Source organism: Myxine glutinosa, chromosome 10 (genome assembly GCF_964187855.1).
Source record: "Myxine glutinosa chromosome 10, kmMyxGlut1.1, whole genome shotgun sequence".
NCBI classification, from domain to species: domain Eukaryota; kingdom Metazoa; phylum Chordata; class Myxini; order Myxiniformes; family Myxinidae; genus Myxine; species Myxine glutinosa.
This window is the reverse complement of record NC_136270.1, coordinates 11,211,536-11,225,067: the sequence shown is the minus strand read 5'-3', so window position 1 is coordinate 11,225,067 and position 13,532 is coordinate 11,211,536. Positions and strand designations below refer to the sequence as shown.

At 44.0% G+C, this 13,532-nt stretch overlaps 1 protein-coding gene across 1 annotated transcript in view; it reads right to left on the bottom strand.

Annotated features, from left to right (window-relative positions):
• Positions 1–13,532, bottom strand: part of LOC137434247 (sodium bicarbonate cotransporter 3-like) — a 218,013-nt gene that overhangs the window by 15,481 nt on the left and 189,000 nt on the right. Inside the window, exon 17 of the mRNA XM_078785324.1 lies at positions 13,038–13,199. Coding sequence (XP_078641450.1) covers positions 13,038–13,199 — 162 coding nt within the window. The remainder of the gene's footprint in view (positions 1–13,037; positions 13,200–13,532) is intronic.

Here is a 13,532-nt window from a genome sequence, read left to right as displayed (position 1 = left end):
CAACGTAAACTGCTCAGCCTGGCGGAGGTGTGCGCTCTCCCGAGTGCCGATCTAGTTGTACTATCAATTTTATTGAACATATTTAATCTATTTTTCTAATTGGTATATTGCTTTAATATGATTCACTGATGAGGACATAAAGACAGCATATACAGTATATGCCCTGGAAATACCGAAGTGAGCACAGTTCCTTATAAGCCCTGGTCGAGAAGACTCTACTGGACGAAATCGGCTGCAAATTTCAGAAGTAAATGCTTTGTACGTTGAGGTAATATGTTCCAAATTTCAGCAACGTCCGTTTATGCATTCTTGAATTTTATTTAGAAAACCCTCAAAATCACGTTGGTGTCTGTCCGTCTGTCCGCCCAAAATGTGTTGGCGCTCATATCTCAAGGGCTATACATTGAAACTAGCTGAAACTTGGAATATACATTGGCCAATACGTCTAGTAATGGCTTTCGAAACAAATTCCACCTCCGTGCTATCGTTCTTGCTTTAAAATTAAATATATATATAAATATATATACGTAAATAAATACTTTATAACTTCATAACACTTAATAAATCTTCAAAATATTATTACCCAAACCTAATGTGCTGGATTAATAGCCTAATGGATAAGACATCAGACTCCAAAACTGGGGATTGTGAGTTCAAATCCCATCTGGGATGAATATTTTTTTCCCCTTACTTATTCAAGTCTTTTACATTGTCTTCAATAAAGTCTTGTACCATTAACAAATGCGTTTAGTTCAGATTTAAAATGTATCTTCGGAAATACGCCAGGGGCATAGAAAAGGCCCCTTTATATATGGCATGTGCCATGTGGCAAATTATAGAAAAAAAGGGACATTCAAAAAAAAATCTTGTGTGCATGCTGGACTTCCCCTCTGTTCTTCGGAGGAACCAAGTAATGCTCGAGAAAAGTTCATATAAAGGGGCACCACTTTGATTCATACAGCTGCATGATGGGTGGTTTGTGTGCAGCCACCCAGCTGTGGGTTGCATCATTTTTCTGTGGGCACATCTGCCGCTGATGCAATGCCTCCCTATAACCAGTTATCTGGTACTCATTTTGCCGACCTCAGAAGGATGACAGGCTGAGTCAACCTCACCTGGCATTAATTCAACGGGATTCGAACTCAGGACCTTAGGATCCCAAGCCCACCACCCTAACCATTAGGCCAACACCAGGTGATATGAAGAAGTAAATGTATTTTATTTTCCAGTTGTAGGGCACCCCTATATATGAACTTTTCGAGAACATTACTTGGTTCCTCCAAAGAACACAAGGGTAGTCCAGCATGCACACGAGATTTTTTTTGAATGTCCCCCTTCTTTTCTATACTTTGCCACATGGCACATACCATATATAAAGGGGCCTTTTCTATGCCCCTTGCATTTTACCCAAAAATAAATCTCAACTTCAAGCCCCAAATTGAATCGAACTCGATATCAAGCATTAGTTACATCAAGATGATCACTTACTTACTTTATTATGTCTTTCAACACACAAGGCCACATCAAGATGATTACATTCAAACAAATATTTCAGAGGACGTTTACAGGTGCATGTGAAAATTGTATAGACTTCTACACTGAGCTCATTATTAAGATTAAAAGTTTTAAAACACAACTAGAACAATGCAACTGTGTCGCCAATATGCATCCGCATTGTCACACAACGGGTGCCATCACTCTGCATATGTATGGATAGGGGATCACGTTTGTGAAGTTTCGTGTTGATCGGATAAGGTTCGTTCTATCCAAGATGGATGCCAAACCACGTGAGCTACGACATCATCATTTTCAAACTATGTGCTGTTAGATCAGGGGTTCCCAACCTGAGGGGTCGTGGCGGGTGGGCTGGGGGGTCGAGAAGCCTTGGGAGAACTTTGTAGCCTTGGGAGAAGGGAACATTACCAAAACTTTCATTTCGCTGATACCTAGAACACACAACATAATATTGTGCCGGTGGAGTTGGCTATAGTTTTCGCTCGCTCTTTTCGATGTGTTGCCGATATGAGATGAACATAGTCTATTTCCGGGTTTTTGTATTTACAGATCTGAAGCAATGGCTAAAAGGCGCAAATACTCGGAAGACTACCTCAACATTGGCTTCACCACAGTACTCGCCAACAATGGCGTCGAGAAACCACAATGCGTCTTGTGCCATGTTGTCCTGAGTGCGGAGTCGATGAAACATTCGAAACTCAAGCGTCACCGAGAGACGAAGCATCCGGAACCATGCAGAGAAGGATTTGGAGTTCTTCAAACGCCATGAGCTTCTTCTCAAACGTCAAAAGCTCGATGCTAATGGGTCTTTTCAGCAACATAGTGCAGCAGCAGTGGAGGCCTCATATGAAGTTGCGTTGGAAATTGCCAAACACAAAAAGCCTCGCACCATTGGAGAGACACTTATCAAACCCTGCATGTTGAAGATGGTGAAGCTCGTTCTCAGGGAAGCCAGCGCGAAGAATATGCAGCAAGTATCTTTGTCGAATAATACTCTTCAGAGGCGTATTTCTCATATGTCTATGGATGTGAAAGGGCAGGTTTTGGATGAAATCAAAGATTCTCCGTTGTTCTCCTTTCAATTTGACGAATCAACGGATGTGAGTTCATGTTCTCAGTTGCTTGTCTTCGTGAGGTACATTCATTCAGAGGACATCAAAGAAGAATTCCTCTTCTGTAGTGCACTTGAAACCACTACAAAAGCTGTTGACGTCATGGAAAAGGTCACTACCTTTTTTCATACCAAAGGTCTGCAATGGGGAAACGTGTGCGGGGTTTGTACGGACGGCGCACCAGCTATGCTAAGGTCGAAGTCAGGATTCCAGACAAGAGTGAAGGAGCTGGCTCCCCAAGCTAAGGGCATCCACTGCATGATCCACCGATATGCTCTTGCCGTAAGACGCTTCCTGCCACTCTGTGGGAAGTGCTCGATTCTGTTATCAAAATTGTGAATTACGTGAAGGCTGGGGCACTTAACACTCGTCTATTCAAAGAACTCTGCAAAGACATGGATGCTGACCATGAGGTCCTTCTCTTCTACATGGCTGTATGATGGTTGTCGCGAGGGAACGTTGTGAATCGTGTTTTCAAGCTGAAAGACGAAATCAGGTTCTTTCTGGAAGTGCAAGAAAAGAGAGATCTTCTGGCTCACTTCGATGATGAAACATGGAATAAACGGGTTGCGTACTTGGCGGACATTTTCGACCAGCTGAACAAGCCGAATTTGAAATTTCAGGGAAGGGAAACACATGTTCTCCTATTTCAAGACAATCTACGGGCCTTCATATCCAAACTGCAGAACTGGCGTCGGAAAGTCAATCTTGGGAACATCGCCATGTTTGAAAAACTCTGCGGAGTGATGGATGAGTCTGAGGGCGAACTAGATCAGTTCCTGAAAGATGAGATTACCGGACACCTTGGGTCCGTAGAAAAGGAATTCCAGCGATACTTCCCTGAGCTCACAGGAGAAGAGGGGGCACTGGTAAGAAACCCATTCTCTGCTACACTTGACGTATCCAGCCTCCCCGACGAAGTCCAAGATGAATTATTGGATCTACGGAACGACTCTCCGGCGCATGACCTGTTCTAGGAGAAATCGGTGACTCAATTCTGGTGCGTTATGCATCAATCATATTCCAAAGTCAGCATGCTGGCCTTACGTATTCTTCTTCCATTTGCCTCCACCTACCTCTGCGAGGCTGGATTTTCTACCCTCGTCCACATAAAAACGAAGACCAGAAACAGATTGGATGTCGAGGATGACATGAGATTGGCTCTTACAAACACCCCGCCACAAATTCCAAGACTCGCTGCTCAGATGCAACCCCAACCATCCCACCAGCTAGGTTGGAGAGATGATATGTTAGTGATGATGATCATGGATTGCGTGACGATGGATGGCAGTGAGAAAAAATGATGAGCTTGGTTTGACTAACTAACTAAAATTACCCGAATTTTATAATGTGCAAGGAATATTGCAGTAAAATTTGTAAAAATTGATGAATTAATGATTGTTTTCTCTTTCTTCCCTTTTCCTTCTCAGAAAAATTTGTAAAACTGAAACGGCTGATGGCAGGGGGGTCGCGTGTGTTTCAGGGTTTTGAGAAAGGGGTCGCAAGTACAAAAAGGTTGGGAACCACTGTGTTCGATGATAGTTGTAAAATTTCGCATCGATAGGATGAGCGGTTTCAGAGATATAATTATTTAATATTTTCCTTATATCCAATATGGCTGACAAACCATGTGACCTATGATGTCATAAATTTAATAGTTCAATACAAATGGCTCATAGATCATGTGCATGCAATTTCAGATTTTTAGGATAAGGAATTAGATTTAAAATTTTTTGGCTGGTATACCAACCACTTCACCTATGATGTCATCATTATCAGGCTTTTGTTCCGCATTGGGAGTACTTGACAATGTGCCAAGATTCAAATTTTTCCATTCAGCGGTTTCCGATAAATAATTTTTTAACTTTTAATACAAGATGGCTGCCATACCACGTGACCAACGACATCACAATTGTCATAAAAACATTCTGCATGGGTGTCACTCCTACCCTGAAAGTTTTGTCTCAATCGGACATATGGTTGCTGAGAAAAACGAGGTTTAGCCCGTATGGACGGACGGGTGGACGGACAACCCGAAAACATAATGCCTCGGCGTCGGCATGAAAATGTCGGCGGAGGCATAAAAAGGATTTTACTTCCAAAACATTTTTTTGGGATGAAAGCTGGAGAATTTTTTTTGATATGTTACTTTTAAATTTTAACTTGATCATTAATCCTTTAACAAGTGATCATTCTTCCGAAAAGGCTGTATCGCTTCCCATGAAGGGGAAATTGCCAAAGAAAAAGTGAATTTGGCTAATTAAATCAAGCATCAAAATTATTTACATAACCTACAGTTTAATTTGTCTACATTCTTTCAACAGTATAGGATCACAATATTCTTTAGCTGTTGAAATGTGAAAAATGTGGCATCATAAAATTTCAAGGGTACGTAAATTAAATCAAGTTAATTCAATGCAATGATTTAAAATGTTCAAATGGCATTCTTTCAGTAGTCAGAGAAGATTGTTGTCATGCCAAAATCATAATCATTGATGATAACACACTTTAATTATTGTACAATTTTGAGGTTTGAGGGAAAAGCAAAAGGGTGAGATGTGGAAGGGAAAGAGAGAAGAGAAAGGGAAAGAAAAAGGGAGCTGGGGAAGGGAGAATGGAGAGGAAGAGGTGGAAAGGGCCCCTGGGGGACAAGGGATCCTGGGAGGAAAGAGTTCTTTGGGGGAAAGGGATTTTGGGTGGAAAGGGTTCCTGGGGAGGAAGGGTTCTGGGAGAGGAATCATTGGTGGGGGGAAAAAGAGTTCCTGGAATAGGAAGGGTTTTTTTGCATACATTGTTGAGGCTCATGGAGGAGCAAGAACACAGAACAGATCAGGACATAATGGAACAAAAAGAACAGTAGAAAGAAAGAGAGATGGATGGACAGATGGGATAGGGTTGAAGGACAAAATACAGGGAGACTTGGACAAGTAATGGGTGTGGTGAAGAATAAGGGCAAGCGGAGGACACAAGGGTTGAGCAAGATGGAGACAGTTGCTGTCTGTGTGTGTCTCTGTGTGTGTGTCTCTGTGTGTGTGTCTCTGTGTGTGTGTCTCTGTGTGTGTGTCTCTGTGTGTGTCTCTCTGTGTGTGTCTCTCTGTGTGTGTCTCTCTGTGTGTGTCTCTCTGTGTGTGTCTCTCTGTGTGTGTCTCTCTGTGTGTGTCTCTCTGTGTGTGTGTCTCTGTGTGTGTGTCTCTGTGTGTGTCTGTGTCTCTGTCTCTCTCTCTCTCTCTCTCTCTCTCTCTCTCTCTCTCTCTCTCTCTCTCTCTCATATCATGCCCCTGACTTCGTGAAGGCGGAGGTACACCATCGTGGATGTGGGGGATCTCTGAGTTGCTCTTGCAAGATCGATCGGCTGTCACTGTGCCGCGGACTTGTTCAAAAGAACTGCCCGGGGGTATAAAACAACAACAAAAACAACAACAACAAGAAAAAGAGCAATCAGATTGCAAACCCTCGCCAGGATGTATTTTCAGTGGTTTTTATGGCTTTTGTGTTGAAACAAATATGGCGGCCGACCCACGTGACCGATGACGCCATAATTATTATTTTTTTTCGAAACCAATTTGTTCCTAGATTATGCTCAATAAATTTTGATCAGACGAAGTTTTGTACATGTCGAATTATTACGTCATAATGGAGGCACCTATGATATCATCATTAATATATTTTATTCCCCATGGAGAGTTCTTTACAATGAGCCATGTCTCAATTTTTTCTATTCAGCACTTTTGGAGATATAGAGGTGCAAATTTTTTCGGGTTTTTCCAAGATGGCGGCCAAAACACGTGACCGATGACGTCATCATTATTATTATTTTCCACCAGTTTATGCCGACATGGTGCTCAAGAAATTTCATCTAGATTGGATGAAGTTTGTACTTGTCGAATTATGATGTCATATGAAGGCACCTATGATATCATCATCAATATATTTTATTCCCCATGGAGAGTTCTTTACAATGAGCCATGTCTCAATTTTTTCTATTCAGCACTTTCGGAGTTATAGAGGTACAATGTTTTTCGGTTTTTCAAAGATGGCGGCCGAACCACGTGACCGATGATGTCATCATTATTATTTTTTTCCACCAGTTTATGCCGACATGGTGCTCAATAAATTTCATCTTAATCGGATGAAGTTTTGTACTTGTCGAATTATGATGTCATAATGGAGGCACCTATGATATCATCATTAATATATTTTATTCCCCATGGAGAGTTCTTTACAATGAGCCATGTCTCAATTTTTTCTATTCAGCACTTTCGGAGATATAGAGGTGCAAAGATTTTCGGTTTTTCCAAGATGGCGGCCGAACCACGTGCCTGATGACGTCATCATTATTTTTATTTTTTTCTCCACCAGTTTATGCTGACATGGCGCTCAAGAAATTTCATCTTGATTGGATGAAGTTTTGTACTTGTCGAATTATGACATCATAATGGAGGCATCTATGACATCATCATTAACATATTTTATTCCCCCTGGAGAGTTCTTTACAACGAGCCATGTCTCAATTTTTTATATTCAGCCCTTTCCAAGTTATAGAGGTGCAAATTTTTTCGATTTTTCCAAGATGGCGGCCGAACAAGGTGACCCATGACATCATAATTATCATTAAAAAATTATACAGGCTGAGTTGCACCTATGGTGAAAATTTCCTGCCAATCGGACCAACGGTTGCAGAGAAAATCATATTTATTCTGTGTGGACAAACAGACAAACAGACAAACAAACAGACAAACAAACGGACTCAAATGCAATACCCTTTCCTCTGGCGAGGGTAACTAGAACAAGAACGGCACGACGTAAATCGCATACTTCTGCCAGGCTGAACACTTTAGGTCATTCTACTCTGGACATGTTGCTTCTGCTGTCTCAACAATGGATGGAGGGATTGGAGGTCCTCAATGCCAAACAGGAAATCAGAGCTGTCTCCCTTGACATATCACATGCCTTTGATACGGTCTGACACCCAGCTCTGCTCACCAAACTCTCCTCCTATGGTATCCATGGAAATCTACACTCATGGCTTGCAGACTTCCTCTCTGGTCGTAGGCAACTTGTGGCCCTGAATGGATTTCTCTCATCTCCCCTTCCTGTTCTGGCTGGAGTTCCCCAAGGTAGTGTTCTGGGCCCTGTGCTATTTCTGGTCTTCTTCAATGATCTCTCCGACTCTCTGGAAAATCCTCTCTATCTCTTTGCTGATGACTCCACTCTCTGCCGCTCCATTCCACATCCCTCAGATCGGCAGTCTGCAGCCTCCTCACTCTCTGCAGATCTGGACAAAATCACAGACTGATCAAACAAGTGGAACATGTCTTTCAATCCTGACAAATCTCACACTCTCACTATCCCTCCGAAAAGACCGACTGGACAACCCTCCAATCTACTTTCTCAACAATCTCCTCCAAGAAGTTCTGTCGCTCAAGCTTTTGGGTCTCACTATCTGCCATGATCTTTCTTGGGAAAAACCACATTTCCAAACTGGCCTCCAAAGCCAGTCGCCGACTGGGCATCCTCCGTCGTGCGAAGTCCTTCCTTGGCACACCTGAGCTCCTCACCAAATACAAGGCTTTCATCCACAGCTCAATGGAATACTGTTCCCCCCTCTGGGCCGGTGCTCCTGCCTCACACCTAGCTCGGCTTCACGCTGTTGAAACCAAAGCTTTCAGAATCATTGGAATCTCCTGTGATGAAGCTAACTCCAAGGGCTTTTCACTCACTCACCGCAGGCAGGTTGGTGGTCTTTCTGTCTTCTACCGACTCCTCTCCGGCCTTGCTCCCCCAGCTCTCTCTGTGCTCTGTCCCCTAAATATTCCTACATGTCGCACAAGATCTGCCAGCAACCCTCTCATGGTTAAACTGCCAAAATCTAGGCTCTCTGCTCACCTTCACTCTTTCATTCCCCTTTTCTGGAACAAACTCCCCCACTCCCTTCAAGTCTTTAAAACAGCTGTTCACCACCATCTCTTATCTTCCCCCATCCAAAACTTTGATCTTTTCTACCCCCGCTAATTCACCCCAGATACACTTTTTTAAAATTCGCTCTTTCATGAGCCTCGATCTTGTATACAATATATATATATATATATATATATATATATATATATACAGTATATAAAACACAGTTTGTGTGTGTGTGTGTGTGTGTGTGTGTGTGTGTGTAATGTTACCGATAGACTCCTAAACGGAGAGGCTCACGTACTTGATATTTGGCACAGACATGGCCATTGAACCTGGTAAGAACATGGCCGACCGAAAAATTTATTTCATAATATTTTTAACCATATTTTTACATCAGCGCATTTCAGCGAGGCATATTATGCACGGAATCTGACCGGTCGCAGAGCAGCTCGCTGATTCGCTCAGAGCGATCACGTGATGTTCCATCCCGTCACACGTCACACGTTTGCACGTGATTGAGGGCGAAAAGCCATTGCGTTTTTCACCTTTATGCGACCGTGTTTTGTGTCGATTTTGTGCGATATGAATTAAATTTTAATTCATATTTCGTGTTTACGAATTCGAATACGAAGGATTTCCCCTTTCCCTTTTCGATTTCGAATACGAATCGAATACGAGCTTGAGTCGAGAGGGCGAATGTACGGGTTGGGAATGTACGGGTCTCCCCTCCCCCACCCGGCAATGCCGGGTACTTCTGCTAGGATCACGTGATGTTCCAACTTTGCCGCCATAATCTCACAGTTATGCGTTCGCACGTAATTCAGTTTTTTCACATTTCAGCGAGGAACATTGCCATTCACACCACATAGGTTTTTTTTCACTTTCATCTGATATTTGTGATTTATTTCAAACAAACTGTATTTCCCATCTACACTGCCATGTATTCCTATTAACGTTATGTAAAGTACATAAATTGTGTGGATTACATCATTTGTGGATGTGATCAATTGCCAGTAACCATCTATATCCCTCCCCTCCCCTTCCCTCCTCCCCCTCCCTTTCCCCCCTACCCTTCCCCCTCCACCCTACCCTCTCCCCTTCCCCCTCCACCCTACCCTCTCCCCCATGCCCCTCCCTTTCCCCCCTACCCCTTCCTTTCTGCCCTACCCCTTCCCCATCCCCCTCCCCCCTCCCCTCCCCCTCCCTTTCCCCCATGCTCCTCCCTTTCCCCCCTAACCCTTCCTTTGTCCTACCCCTTCCCCTCCCCCCCTCCCACACCCCCCTCCCTTCCCCCTCTCCCTCCACCTCCACCTCCCCCTCCTCCCTCCCCCCACTCTCCCACTCCTCTACCCCTCCCATCCCTCCCCTTCCCCCCTCTCCTCCCCTCCCCCTCCCCCCACCCTCCCACTCCTCTCCCCCTCCCATCCCTCCCCCTCTCCTCCCCCCATTCCCCTCCCCCCATCCCCCCTCCCCTCACCCCATCCCCCCTCCCCTCACCCCATCCCCCCTCCCCTCACCCCATCCCCCTCCCCTACCCCCACCCCTCCCCCTCCCTCCTCCTCCCTCCCGCTCCCCCTCCCTTTCCCCCCTCCCCCTCTCCCTACCCTCCCCCTCCCTTCTCCCTCCACCCTACCCTCTCCCCTTCCCCCCCTTTCCCCTCCTCTCCCCTCCCCCTCCCTTTCCCCCATGCCCCTCCCTTTCCCCCCTACCCCTTCCTTTCTGCCCTACCCCGTCCCCATCCCCCTCTCTTTCCCTCATGCTCCTCCCTTTCCCCCCTACCCCTTCCTTTCTGTCCTACCCCTTCCCCACCCCTCTCCCCCCTCCCCCTCCCCTCCCCCTCCCCACCCCCTCCCCACCCCCTTCCCCTCCCCTCCCCCTCCCCCCTCCCCTCACCCTCCCCCACCCCCTCCACCTCCCCCCCCACCCACTCCACCTCCCCCACCCTCCTCCCCCTCCCCCCACCCTCCCACTCCTCGCTCCCCCCACCCTCCCACTCCTCCCTCCCCCCACCCTCCCACTCCTCCCTCCCCCCACCCTCCCACTCCTCCCTCCCCCCACCCTCCCACTCCTCCCTCCCCCCACTCCTCCCTCCTCCCACCCTCCCACTCCTCTCCCCCTCCCATCCCTCCCCCCTCTCCTCCCCCCTCCCCTCCCCCCTCTCCTCCCCTCCCCCCTGTTCCCCTCCCCTTCCCCCTTCCCTCCCCCGCCCGGCAATGCCGGGTACTTCTGCTTGTATGTATGTATGTATGTGTGTGTGTGTGTGTGTGTGTGTGTGTGTGTGTGTGTATGTATGTGTGTGTATATATATATATACACACACACACACACACACACACACACACACACACACACACACACACACACACACACACACACACACACACACACATATATATATATATATTTCATCCATTGTATCATTCTCATCTCTATTCTTTCCATTATTTTTACGTCTTCGATCTGCATTGCCCTAGTTTCGTTTCGGTTGGTTACAGGCCTTACAACCTTTGTAATCTATGTGGTAGAACTTGATAAAGAGGAATCAATGACAAATAAAAAGGTAAGCTCCTCAGTGTTGTGTGAGGAAGGGAAGGGGTTAAGCGGGACGAAATAAAGATAAAATCCCTCAAATAAACTGTGAATTATTTGGATTAATTTTATTGAGAATAAATAAAGTAAGTTGCAGTGAACGTCCCACGGAGATCCAGTAAAAATCAATCTACAAATGACAAGATGTTTAAACTGTGAAGCTTTGCTAAATTTTGATGGTGCCAACCATTACCTTTTAAACAAATAGTTTCCATGAATTATGATTTCATTACATACAAGTAAAAAGCCCGTCAAAAATTGCAGGTTGAAATCGTTTATTCGATAGTGCAGCCTTGTGAGCATGCCAAAGTCTGAAGCCACGGTCTCGTGTCAGGTGTGCTTGTATCTTCTTTATTTCTTAGCCATCCTAGATCCTACAGACATAAATGAACACTCGTTTTACTCTGTGTGCAGTGCACATCACATGCAGCGAATTTTATCTCCCTGCGCCTTGTATTTATTGTTATTTAAAAAAACAAAACGCTTCTGTACACTGCCCTTGAGGCTCGGTTTACAAGCCACCGTCTACAATTCCAATAGAAGAGACACAATTACTCTTTTATGAAAAATGCTTTTCGAGTTTGTTTTATCCTCAAAAATAGATCATAGTGAACACACATTCGTGTTAAAAGATTGGCCTTTAAAATTATTCGTATGAATAGTCAGGTTCACTATGTTTTTTCATTCAAAATCATGGTAGATTAGCAAACCTATACATTTTTGGAAACGTTATTACATGGAAAATCTGAAAATCAATGTTTACATTTGCCAATTCCGACCAATTCGACCAATCGACCAATTCCATTCGACCAATTCGACCATTCGACCAATCGCTTCGATCGACCATTCGACCAATTCGATCGATTCGATTCGATTCATCGAATTCGATTCGATCGACCATTCGACCAATTCGATTTGCCAATCAATTTGACCGACCTTTGCTTGTGTGGAACGGACTGTGAAAACGATGCGGACTATATTGTCGGATACGACACACAGGACAGTGATGACGAACTCTAAATGGCATATTCTGTAATCGTGTATGTTTGATGCCATTGACTGCCTGTGTATATTTTGCCATTGACTGCCTGTGTAGATGTGAAGTTATACTGACTGCATGTGTATATATGATTTTGCTGACTGCCTGTGTATGTTTGGTGATATGAATTATTGTGACACATTTTGATGTTATTAACTGCCTGTACAAAATGATAACATGTATTTGATTATGCAACTTATCGCGAATATAAAGACAGTATTTTGCAATTCAAAACCTTTGATTCGTGTCTTACCATTCCCCATAGCACTAATTTGATACTTTCATTGGATTCCTTGTCCCTGAAAATATAGGTTTAGTATATTTTAAAAAGTTTTTAGGGTAATTAGAGGCAGAAATAGAACAAAATATGTATTTTACAGTGGCCATTTTGAAAATCCAAAATGGCCGCCATACAGGTATCTCTCCAAATGTAAACATTGATTTTTAGTTTCCTTATGCTATAACCTTTCCAAAAATGTATAGGTTTGCTAATCTACCATGATTTTGAAGGAAATATAATTTATTGACAAAGTGAACCTGACTATAAGGGGGACAGACATCAGTATAAACACACAAACTGACATTGTGTTTTATATGGTAGATAAACATTAAACGCAGTAGTCACAGTAATGGTAAAAGAGCAAATAATACTCATCCAAAGAGTTTTTAAAACATCTTATTTTGCAAGAAGGTAAATGGTTATTGTTTTCAAGGACTTGCATGGAAAAAAAATTGAACTATCGCTATTTTTAAAGATCTTTTCAAGTTGCAAAGACCAATACTGTTCCTCATGAAGACCAGTGACCTCGATGTTTTTTTTCAAGAATGTCTACTATGCCTCTTGGACAAGCAATTGTATTGATTGGAAACAAGGAAGTTACCTTGAGCTTGTGTTCCTTGCGGTTTATGATCACAGCTGTGATTTGCTGATCCATGAATATAAGGATGGTGCAGAGCAATGCAGGCAGACTGGCAACTAGGATAGTCCACCAAGGATTGGGTCCCATGGGATTCACAATCCATCCACGATCATTACGAGTTGGCTACACAATGAAAAGGAAAAAGGCAACATATGGTAATTCGAAATTACACCTAACTCCTGAACACAATTGGTGTGAGAGAAACATATTGTAACACAAATTAGTTATTCCTCCCGTCAGGAAGTAATGCATTCGATCGTGTCCGTGTGTCCGTGTGTGTGTGTGTGTGTGTGTGTGTGTGTGTGTGTGTGTGTGTGTGTGTGTGTGTGTGTGCATGTGTGTGTGCATGTGTGTGTTCGTGTGTTTGTGAACAAGATATCTGGAAAAGTTCTGAACAGATTTGGATGAAAGTTGGTGCGATGATTGCCCTTGGGATAAGGAAGAATTGATTAGTTT